General features: G+C 42.0%; 1 protein-coding gene across 11 annotated transcripts in view; it reads left to right on the forward strand.

Moving 5' to 3' along the window:
- Nucleotides 1–12532, forward strand: part of DST (dystonin) — an 883569-nt gene that overhangs the window by 796058 nt on the left and 74979 nt on the right. For all 11 annotated transcript variants that reach the window (XM_033936420.1, XM_033936427.1, XM_033936422.1 and 8 more), the window contains 3 exons: nucleotides 2738–2857; nucleotides 5074–5243; nucleotides 9025–9184. In XM_033936420.1, coding sequence (XP_033792311.1) covers nucleotides 2738–2857; nucleotides 5074–5243; nucleotides 9025–9184 — 450 coding nt within the window. The remainder of the gene's footprint in view (nucleotides 1–2737; nucleotides 2858–5073; nucleotides 5244–9024; nucleotides 9185–12532) is intronic.

Genomic DNA, 12532 nt, shown 5'->3' on the forward strand with positions numbered 1-12532 from the left:
GCAGATAAAGACCCGAATGGTCCATCCAGTCTGCCCAACCTGATTCAATTTAAATTTTTTTTTTTTTTTCTTCTTAGCTATTTCTGGGCAAGAATCCAAAGCTTTACCCGGTACTGTGCTTGGGTTCCAACTGCCGAAATCTCTGTTAAGACTTACTCCAGCCCATCTACACCCTCCCAGCCATTGAAGCCCTCCCCTGCCCATCCTCCTCCAAACGGCCATGCACAGACACAGACCGTACAAGTCTGCCCAGTAACTGGCCTAGTTCAATCTTTAATATTATTTTCTGATTCTAAATCTTCTGTGTTCGTCCCACGCTTCTTTGAACTCAGTCACAGTTTTACTCTCCACCACCTCTCTCGGGAGCGCATTCCAGGCATCCACCACCCTCTCCGTAAAGTAGAATTTCCTAACATTGCCCCTGAATCTACCACCCCTCAACCTCAAATTATGTCCTCTGGTTTTACCATTTTCCTTTCTCTGGAAAAGATTTTGTTCTACGTTAATACCCTTTAAGTATTTGAACGTCTGAATCATATCTCCCCTGTCTCTCCTTTCCTCTAGGGTATACATATTCAGGGCTTCCAGTCTCTCCTCATACATCTTCTGGCGCAAGCCTCCTATCATTTTCGTCGCCCTCCTCTGGACCGCCTCAAGTCTTCTTACGTCTTTCGCCAGATACGGTCTCCAAAACTGAACACAATACTCCAAGTGGGGCCTCACCAATGACCTGTACAGGGGCATCAACACCTTCTTCCTTCTACTGACTACGCCTCTCTTTATACAGCCCAGAATCCTTCTGGCAGCAGCCACTGCCTTGTCACACTGTTTTTTCGCCTTTAGATCTTCGGACACTATCACCCCAAGGTCCCTCTCCCCGTCCGTGCATATCAGCTTCTCTCCTCCCAGCATATACGGTTCCTTCCTATTATTAATCCCCAAATGCATTACTCTGCATTTCTTTGCATTGAATTTTAGTTGCCAGGCATTAGACCATTCCTCTAACTTTTGCAGATCCTTTTTCATATTTTCCACTCCCTCTTCGGTGTCTACTCTGTTACAAATCTTGGTATCATCTGCAAAAAGGCACACTTTTCCTTCTAACCCTTCAGCAATGTCACTTACATACATATTGAACAGGATTGGCCCCAGCACCGAACCCTGAGGGACTCCACTAGTCATCTTTCCTTCCTTCGAGCGACTTCCATTAACCACCACCCTCTGGTTAGATCAGGTTAGATCAGAGAGCCCCATTCTAACTCTTCATTTAATCCATGAGGAGCTAACATATTTAGTTGGTAGATCCACCGCTGTTCTCCAAAATTCAATAGCTCTTCTGCATTTCCACCCTCCCTCCCCTGTATATTGTCTATGACTCTCCATCTAAGATCTGTTATCTTATGCTTTTTTAGCAGCCAGTGCTGGCCAATCGGCACCTGCATGTTTTCTGTGATGATGCGGTACTTGTGCTCATTAAGTCTCAGATGTATCGGGCATTTAGTGCATCCAACATAAACTAACTTGCAAGGGCAAACTAAAATATATGTAAACCCCTGCAGTTTTACATGTAGTATTGTCCTTCGCTTTAATCATAGGTTTTGTTTGAAAATCCATCCACTCCTCTCCTTCTAAAGTGGTTTCACATTATTGACATTTTCCACATCTATATACTTATAGAATATCTATATGATATATGAAGTTTTTTATATATAAATAAATGCTTGATATTTGGTTATGTGTGCCCTGTTAATTTAGCTGTGTTTCCTTATAGGGACCCAGCCTTGAAAAAGCATTTGTCACGAAACATGTTGGCACAAGCAGTCCCTAACAGTGACCACAAAACTAAAGCTAAGTCTTTATGATTAAGAAATAAATTAAGACATAATTATTTATTAAGCCATTATAATATTTAAAACTCATTAAATGATTGAATATAAAGAATATAAATTGATCCAGGGAAGATTTTGCACATCAAGCTTAACGTAACAAAATAGTTTGAACGTGGAGTGGTGCATCTGAGGATCAAAGTTAGCATTCAGGAGGCTGGTTTCTTAAGGGGATCGAGTCTGTTGGAGATTCTTTACATGTATGCATGTAAACTTGCACATATGTGAGTATAACTAGTATTGTGAACATTTTTGTGTATATGCACTATAAAATGTAGGCATGGATGTTATAGAATAGTGATTAGGCCAGATGCATACGCAAAACAAAATTGATGCCAGTTAACTCCATTTATTGATTGATGACACCTCGCTAACTCATTAATTTGCAAACGCATCTTGATAACCTGAATAGAATCTGAGGGTAAGGCTTTTGTGTGCAGAAGTCTATAGCGTTTATGTTAAAAATCCTTAGCTTGCATACTAAGTTTTTGTGCAGATCTCTCAAACAATTGGTCCTAGCCAATGTATATTTTCAGGATTTTAATGCTGAGTATTTGGATGAACTGTCTCCACTGCATACACATCTAGCTCATGCATATTCACCATGGATATTCCAAACACCAAACTGGCCAGGGAGTACTCCAGGATCAATGTGATAAAAGTTGCTTTACTGCACAGGGCTTAATCTGCAGGGCAAATATGATCTCCCTTGTGGTAGCTTAATGTAGCACCATCAGGCTAGCTGCCCTCTTGCTTACTTCAGTAATCGAAAGGCACTGTAACAGAACATAATATATGCAACAATATTTAAGTGACAAGACCCTTGACACTGAAACTGAGTTCTTCCACAGTTTCATGAAGCCTTCAGCAAACTTATGGAATGGCTAGAAGAATCGGAGAATGCTTTGGATTCAGAGCTTGAAATTGCAAATGATCCAGACAAAATCAAGGCACAGCTTGTACAGCATAAGGTGAGTTACAGAGGGTGAAATGCAGAGCGCCTGTTTACACTGTGGAAACCCCCATCATAATGAACCCTTTGATCCAGAAGAGAGAAGCAGATTTATGCTCTCTTGGCTGGAACGGGGGCCAGCACCAAATTAATGTGCTGGTTCACATCCAAGTAGTAAAAATAGAGGGAATGAGATATCACTTCATGGTCCCAATTCATCAGAAAAAAATGTTTCAGCTTTTAAGGAGACAGATGATGATAAAAATATCTTGGAATTGTTGGCAAGGGAAAAATATTATTTGGTGTCCACTAGGGAAGCGGCATAATCTCCCTAAGGGCAATATGGGCTCTGGATCCCAAAACATAATCACAACGTTGGCAATTGATCTGGTCAAAGTTTGCCAAAAATTATTTATTTTCAGTGTCTCAAAACACAAGTGAACTATAGAGTTTGTTGGATGGTTTTGTCCTTTAGATTATAGTTGGATGATATTGATGTTGCGTAATTGCGAATAAATGCAATCAAAATCCTCTCTTCTGATACCGTTATGTTTTCATTATACTCCTCTTGTCTTTAACTGATTGCATCTCAACTTCTCTCTTCTCTTTCCTTCATACACACAGCATTTATTTGTTTTTGATCACAGCTGTCAAATACTATGCTATTTTTTTTCATTCCTGTAGTGGTAAGATTTTTTTTAATTTTTTTTTTTTTAGCACTGACGTGTGCTTTTTTCTAATTGCCGAGCCAGAGATCCAAAATCTAGGGATGTTCTGCAAGCTAAAATAGAGATTATAGCTACATTTGAAGAAATGACTAATCAGACCATCCCTTGGTATGGGGGAGAGAGGAGAACTGAAGTAAACTGTACCAACAAGCTAGCCCTGCTCGCCAGACATTATACTATTAGACTTGCAGTGCAGAGTTGTTGTTGTTCCTGCTGCTAACTCAGCTTTTGCTCGCAAAACAAATCTGGTTACTGTACCACCCTGAAGGCGAGACGGTGATTTGCATCTCCCTCTGCAGCCCAGCCAGCAGGAAAGCAGAGCTAGTAGATACGGCTGCAACTTCAATATTGTATGCAGTTCTAGTTGCTGTATCTCAAAAAAGATATAGCGGAATTAGAAAAGGTACAGAGAAGGGTGACAAAAATGATAAAAGGTTTAGGACGACTTCCCTATGAGGAGAGGCTAAAGCAGCTAGGGCTCTTCAGCTTGGAGAAGAGACAGCTCAGGGGTGATATGATAAAGGTCTATAAAATTACTGAGTGAAGTGGAAAGGGTAGATGTGAATCACTTGTTCACTCTTTCCAAAAATACTAGGATTAGGGGGCATTCAATGAAGCTGCTAAGTAGTAGATTTGATGGAGAATGTGGTGAAATCAGTTAGCTTAGTGGGTTTTTTAAAGTTTTGGATAATTTCCTAAAAGAGAAGTCCATAGGCCATTATTGAGGTGGCTTGGGAAAATCCACTGCTTATTCCCAGGCTAAGCAGCATAAAATTTGTTTTGCTACTTGGGATCTAGCTAGGTACTTGGGACCTGGGTTGGCCACTGTTGGAAACAGGATACTGGACTTGATTGACCTTTGGTCTGTCCCCGTATGGCAATTCTTATGTTCTTATACAGGACTTCTAAACTGCTTGTGCTGCATGAGTTCATCTCCCTCCTCCACTGGTCAGACATTTTTTTCTGAGACACAGGAAGGAGAAAAGCCTACAAGGTGTAGGAGCAGTTAGATCCCAGACAATTAGTCCCACTCTCCTGCTGACTGGAAAGGAGGACAGAAGACGAGAGAGAGAGAGAGAAAAGGAGGATCTCAGAAAGAGCAGCCTTTAAATTATATTGAGATTAGGTTGGAGGCTAGTTGGGATAAGGTTAGGGGCTGAGAAAAGAGATTGAACGGCAGGGATATCCTGGGAGGAGAGGCAAAAGTAAATTGTTTCATCTAGCCCCTCACTTTTTGCAGTCTAGGAAGTATTGGTGTAGAGATGCTCTTCCTTCAAATCCTCAATTTACAGGTTAATACATAAAAATAAAGCAAAAATGGTCATAACCTTTTTATAGAAATAACACATTTTTTACTAGCTTTCGGAGTGCAGAAACCTCACGCATGAGTAAAAGATAACAATATTGCAATATGTGTCCCTATATAATGACATTTTTAAGAGCTGAACATACAAAGATTGTTATCTTGAAAAGTAAAATCATTGTCTGTTTCTGTCATACCATGCAGGAATTCCAGAAATCTCTAGGGGCAAAGCATTCTGTGTATGACACTACCAACAGAAGTGGGCGCTCTTTGAAAGATAAAACCACCCTTCATGATGATATTCAAAAACTGGATGACATGCTTAGCGAACTGAGAGACAAATGGGATACTGTATGTGGTAAATCTGTGGAAAGGTAAAAGATCTGAGTACCTATTGTTATCTATCAATTTTTAAAACTCAATTTTGCTAACTTAACCAAACAATCCAAAATTTCTTTACCATCCCTCCAGAATGGCACAGAAGGATGGGTTTATGCTCCTCTTCCAGCAGGTTTGAACCGAGAACACACTGAATTCTATCAGCAGTACAAGTGGGCTGTGCAGTCCCTCTTAGAATCTGTCTGTTCTCAGTCTCCAGCAGGTGGAGGCGGTAAGCCTGTACAGCTCTGTTTTCTAGGCCTTGTCTTAGGGACTGTTGGAAAGGATAGGCAGGGGCCTTTTCTGGCCTTTTATTGCCCAACTGAGCTTGGGTCACACGGGGGTCCTGTTAAACCTTAGGGGTGTCACACACAGACGGCTGAGTCCCTCCCCCCATTCCCTCACCTCCCCAATTTTTAGTTAGAGGTGCCTCAGCTGTACGCCTTGCTTGAGGGCACAAACTACAGCTTGGAGAGCCAGTGGGGTATGCTCCTTAAAGCATTAAAGTTAAAAAAACAAAAACCCAAAACAACAAAATTGAGGCAGAGCCATTGATTTTTTTTAGTGCCAGTCTGAAGGGAAGCCTTTCATTCATTAATTTTTCTACCTTTTAGCTAACCAGCATCTGGATTGAGCCTTCCTCGTGGTTCACAATGAGCACTTCTCAGCCTAAGAAATGCTCAGTGTGCTCCCGTCAAGGTCTCAATGTGGCCGGCATTTGTTCTTTTTGTTTGCGGCCGCAAGAAGGGGAACACTCGTCAGGGTCAGCTTAGTGAGCCAGCAAGAGGCCACGAAGGGAGAGTCAACCATGGGGAGGCCCGGGATTCCCCAACAGTTGAAGGCTCTGGGGCTTCCCCAGCCATCTCTGTGCTGCCAGTGGGGAGGCCCAGGGTTCCTTTTCTGCTGCAGGAACTGGGTATTCCCTTGCCATTGCATCGGGGTTTTCTGGAATTCCCTTTTCGTGGCTGGTTCTTTTCAGGCCTCATCAGTGTTTTCGACCTCAGGGAAGTCTTTGTCGATGGGCTTTTCTTCTTTGGCAGGAAGCTCCAGTATTTTGACTGAGTCTTCTGCTGAGTTCCCGCCTAGATTGGAAAGGCAGGAACATGTCAGGCAGTTGTCTTCCTCTGCAGTTGAGCGTGATTCTCTCTCACCAGTGAGGTTTCCCCAGGATTTTGTGCTGGTTATGTACAAGGCATACTGCCTGCATGTGACTGGTGGTCATTTGAATGCCTTGGTGGTCTCAACTTCATCCAGGGGGTCTTTTCCTTCTACGCCAAAGCTTCACCACCTGGGTCAGCTGGGATGGCCCCACAATCTGGGCAACACCAAGCTAACTCCAGTGATGATGAGCCCTCCATCTTCTGCTATCCTCCTTCTGCTTGTCAGGGAGTCCGGAGTCAATACAAGGCCCAGCACTGTCACTAGCTTAACTGATGCAGAGCCTTTGAGTCTATTGCTCATGAGACCCTGTTGGTACCATCCCTCTGATGCAAATGGATCAAAGTGGGTGGAGCCGACAGGACCTTCCCGAGCACATGAAAGAGAAGGCTCTTCGGCGTAGAGGGACATGCTGCTGGAGGAGGGGGTGAGAGACCCGCACCTCATACCCCCCAAAACACACACACAAGCAGCTCGCATACCCTTAGGGGTACTCGTACCACGTGTTGAGAAACACTGTTCTAAAGGAATTAGAAGGGAAGAAAGTAGAATCAGCACTTAAACAGTCTTTTGAGATAAATGTTTGTGTGTAACAGATTACATTATCTATACATGCAGTGGGAACAGAATATCTTCAGTTTATCTCTTTCTGCTCAACTCCTTTCCCTTGACTTTCTGACTCAATATGCACTCTCCCTCAACCCCATCATGGTCGGTCTCAATCCTCACCAGCCTTAGCTCCTCCACATCCTGCTTTTTTCCCAGTTTGTTGATTCCACCTTATCTTCCTGTGGCCTGCTACCACAAACTTTTCTGAAACAGCTGTTCAGTTTTCTTTCATCAGTGCACAGCTGTCCAGTTTTCTTTCATCAGTGCACAGTTGTCAATGAGTTGAGCCATGTGGTACACAAACCCCTTCACTGTTTGAAAAGACTCGCAACAATAGCACAGGGCAAGTTCCATAAAAACCATGCAGGGCTGGAGGAAAACAGAATACCTGTTCCAGAGGCATCATCAGCACTATGCCTGTGAATAAGGTGGGATGAAGGATGTATTGGGGATAGATAGTCAAGAAACTGTTCTTAGAGTTTATGGCACCCACTACTGTCCCCTGGACATTACAGTGAAGAACTCTAGAGTAGTGTTATATTGGGAAGTAATGTTTAAAGTCTTTTCATGGTGTGTGTTACCCATGGATTTGTGAATAAAAATATGGGTATGGAGTCTATACCAGCAGTGAGCAGGGGAAGCCCTGAGTGTGGAGTTAAGTAGAGGTTTGCATTTTTAAACTACATATAAATGTACTTTCAAGAAAACCATGTGCCCTAAATAGAAGATTATAAATGTGTGTTTATAGTCTTCTAGGGTAAGTTCCAAAATAACACACTTTTATTTGGAAAATTTGGTAGAGCCAATGGGGCTCATAATCGAAACGGAAATACATCTAAAAACTGGCCTAAATCGGCACTTAGACGATCAGTGAGACAAGTCGTTCAAGTGCTGATTATCGAACCGGGTTTTAGACGTATTTAAAAATGACTTAGGCCTTCACAGTGCTGCAGTATGCCCAGAGCTAAAAGGGGCATTTAGGAGGAGTGGTGAGGGTGGGCCACGGGCCGTCCTAGACTTAGTCGTATTGCATGTATAACCAAAAGTTTTACAACACTCCCTAGATGGAACTTGGACGTTGTGACTTAGGCCATCTTAAACCAAGTCTAAGTCACAAGAAGGTATCCAAAGTGACAAGGTAACCACTGTAGGGACAAAATATAGACCCCTACTCACTCCCCCAGTGATCATGACCCCCCCCACCACTGCCATAAAAATTGTAATAACAACTTTACATATCTGCCTCCAGAACATCAGCACCTGTCAGCCTGGCATAAGAAAGCCTAGTAGAGTTGCATAGAGGTGGCTTAAGTGGTCTGGGGGTGGGCTAGTGAACCATGGAGAGGAGAACCCAGGCTCATAAGCCACACTAACCACTGCATGCATGGTGAAACATGTGCACCCCCCAAAGCCCCCCAAACTCTTATGTACTGCCATATAAATGGCACCTGCAGCCATAAGGGCTATTGGAGTGGTAGACAGGTGGGTCTAGTCTGATTTTGGGGGGCTCTCCATGATCTATAAGGTTGTTGTGGTGAGATGTGTATGTGGCACCCTTTTTGTGAAGTTCACAGCAGTGCCCTGTAAGGTACCCCACTACTCTGGTGCAATGTTTGGGTTTCCAGTCCATCACTTTGCTGACCCCGCCCACATCCAAAAGGTCTTTTTCTAGGCATTTTTGACTTGGGACAAATTTTTGGGCGAAAATGGGGTATAAAGATGGACAACTTAGCAGTCTGGACAATCAGATGACTAGACCTATAGTTAGATGATTTAAAAAAAAAAAATTATGTTGGACGTATTTTTCAAAAATGGACCTTTTCCCATGTCCGACTTTGGGCGACTAGAGACTTAGGCCCAAAATGGACTTAGACTAATCTTTTGATTATGCCCCTCAATATGCGTACTTTACACTAATTCAGGTAGTTATAAAATTATCCTCTTTATGCTCAAGATTAACTTTAAGGCTTCCATTAGTAACACTAACTTAATATTTATTTATTTTTGTAGACAAAACAAACTGGAGGAAGCTCTGCTGTTTTCAGGACAGTTTACGGATGCCCTGCAGGCACTCATCGATTGGTTATATAGAGTGGAGCCTCAGTTGGCTGAAGACCAGCCAGTACATGGAGATTTTGACTTAGTGATGAACCTAATCGACAACCACAAAGTAATACCAGAAATAGTATTGATATCTGTAGTTATTTGGGATGTTTATATCTGTGTAAATACATCTTTGCTTACAATTTCAGAGAACCAATTTGGAGAAACTAAGAAGGTGATAGCTTGACACAGAGAATCTCCTGGTAGCAATAGGGTGATCAACTCTGTTGGGTGAAAGTATTCTCCATTGTAAATACTAGTGTGGGGGATTCAGCTCTTGAGTATATACAAATTTTATGCTTGCCCATTCTGCTGAGGTCTGTAAAATACTGAGTGGAATGGAATGGATAGATGTAAATTGCTTGTTTGCTCTTTCCAAAAATACAAGGACCAGGGGGTACCTTAAGAAGCTAGTAAGTAGTACAATTAAAATAAATCAGAGAAAATGTTTCTTTATTTATTATGTAATTAAATTCTGAAAACAGGATACAGGGCTTGATGGACCTTCAGTCTGATCCAGTATGGCAAAGTCTCTCAAAATCTCAATTTTCACCCAACATTTCATGCTGCCACCTGATGGTTCCTCATTGCTCCCAAAAGGGCTTCCAAAGGGGGACATCCCTTTGGTTGTTTGTCACCAGTGGCATACTACTGTGGCTCAGCTTTTAAGTCTAGATGAGTGGAGTGGAAAGGGTAGATGTGAATCGCTTGTTCACGCTTTTCAAAAATACTAGGACTAGGGAACATATGATGAAGCTACTAAGTAGTAGATTTAAAACAAACGGGAGAAAATATTTCTTCACACAATTTGTAATTAAACTGTGGTGAAATCAGTTTCTTCACACAATGTGTAATTAAACTGTGGTGAAATCAGTTAGCATAGCAGGGTTTTAAAAAGTTATGGATAATTTCCTAAAAGAGAAGTCCATTGACCATTATTGAGTTGGCTTGGGGAAATCCACAGCATAGAAGCTGTTTTGCTACTTGCGATCTAGCTAGGTACTTGGAACCTGGGTTGGCCACTGTTGAAAAACAGGATACTGGGCTAAATGGACCATTGGTCTGACCCATTAAGGCTATTTTTTTATGTCATTTAATATCACTACAGACCACCCCAGTCTGTCCCAGTTATGGCAATTCTTATGTTCTTATCATTATTTTGTCTTTTATTTAAAAAAAATTATATTGTGCTCAATCTGCAATTCTTGGCAGAAAATATTTAAAATATGTATATTCATAAATTGACCATGATGTCACATGACTAAACAAAATAAAAAGAGCTCAAAACCAGATAATCAAACATTCGTCTCATGCTATGAGAGTCAACAATAAAAACCAGTTGTCATTTGCAAGCAAAGTATACTCTTACTAGATGTGGCTCAGTTTGCTTCAGGAGGAGGGGTCCAGCATTTCAATAAAACTGCTGAGTACTCAGGTACCTAAGTAGGGTGTCTAAAATTTTCCATTATTCTTTTTTTCTTCAATAAATGTTAACGTTTTTAAAAATGTAAAGAGAACAAGCACAACAGTAGTCACCAAGTTGCCCTCCTCCCTTCCCCTCTCAGCCAGACCTCCTCAATTTTCCCATTTTTTAGACAAAATTAGGAATCTAAATTTTTATCTGGTGTAGGCTCCCAACTTTAGGATTGACGCTCATTTGCCAGAGATATGGAGTCTAATTTAGTTGCCAAATGCTGAAAATCAGTGCCTAATCTCCTAACTTCAGTTCTTTAAATCTGAGTTCATTGCCACCCACTTACAATGGATTTCCTTGAACTTAGCAGTATTAAATTATAATTGAATCCTAATCATCTACATGTTCCACTTTGTTTGTTTGGTTTTTTTTGCTGTGTACCACGTGGAACACCCCTTTGCTCCTTTTTGTATCCTGATACTTAAAAGGCCTTACCTGGGTAGCAGTATCTACTACCTGGATAAAGCCTGCTTGATGGGGCCATACACTTCTCCCTCCATATTCACTGTGATAGGAGATTAACAGACCCACGAATACAGAAAAACCTCAAATAACTGGGAATCCGATACAAGGAAGGGGGAAGTAAGACAAGAGGATAGAAATAGGAGCTATAGGGTTGAGACAAAAGCCATAATTGTTAAGCGCTGCAGAAAGAAGTTGGCGACAATTTCCATGAGGCTTGGAACACATTGAGATCACAAGGGAAGCCTAGAATGAGGCTTGGAAAACAGCCTAAAACTGAAGTAGCGGCCGTTGTTGTAGGAGCTGTGACCTTTCTGTTTTAGTACGCATGCACAAAAGAGAGCAGCCTTCGCTCCTCTTTTCCCCGGTAGTCATGGGAGCCGAATAAAGAATTGGAGAGCGAGGGCAGGGGACCGCCGTGGTTGCCTGTCAATGGCAGCGAGGTGAAAAAGAAGAGCCTAATTCAAAGGGGAAACAGCTCACTTGCTAACGCTGATTTTGCAGACGCAGTCTCGCAAGTACCCTTGAGGACAGCGCAATGGAGAGAGGTAGAAAAGTTGGGCCAGGGCCTGGTTAGCTCAACCCCATTTGCAAAGCATATACGAACTAAAAAACGCGAATAATCGAAACCGCGAATACGGAGGGAGAAGTGTATTTCAATGTTCTGTGGCATTTCTATGGCATTGACCCACAGTCTGCTATTGAAATAGACACGGGGAGGCGACTGCTTGCTCTGGGATTGGTAGCATGGAATGTGACTACTATTTGGGTTTCTGCCAGGTACTTGTGAGCTGGATTGGCCACTGTTGGAAAGAGGATACTGGGCTAAATGGACCATTAGTCTGACCCAGTATGGCTATTTTTTTAATGTCATTAAATATCACTACAGACCACCCCTGTGCTATAAGTTTAGCACCAATTTATCTCGTGGAGGGGAGGGAAAGCCTGGATGTTATTCAGTGATGGTGTCCTGATAACTAACCGGATAACTTTGGACAACAAAAAGACTGTCCTAAGTTATACAGGTGGCTATCTGGATACCAGCAGTGAATATTGCCGTTATCTGGATAAGAGTGCCGGTCGCTCATATATTCATTGCTGATATCTGGGTATCAGCTGGCACTAAGGGGGAAATTTATCAATTTGTGCTACTGTCAAAATGGGTTATTTTGCCACAAGTTGTGCTATTTTAGCACAAGGTCTTATACCCTGTGCTAAAATAGCACGCCATGTGATAAAATAACCCTGCTTAATAGTAGCACACATTGATAAATACCCCTTTAATATTCACATATAACTTCAGATGCTGCAGCTAGTGTTTAAACGAAACATTAATAGTAGAGTCCGAGTACTGATCCGCACAGGTATTAGCACAATTTAAATACCATCAGTAATTCAGAAAATTTTCCACAGCTAATTCCATCTAAGAATCTGTCAACACAATGAAAGATCTCGTTCTTTATTATAGTGGTTTGTGAA

The sequence above is a fragment of the Geotrypetes seraphini genome, chromosome 3 (assembly GCF_902459505.1).
Source record: "Geotrypetes seraphini chromosome 3, aGeoSer1.1, whole genome shotgun sequence".
Lineage (NCBI taxonomy): Eukaryota > Metazoa > Chordata > Amphibia > Gymnophiona > Dermophiidae > Geotrypetes > Geotrypetes seraphini.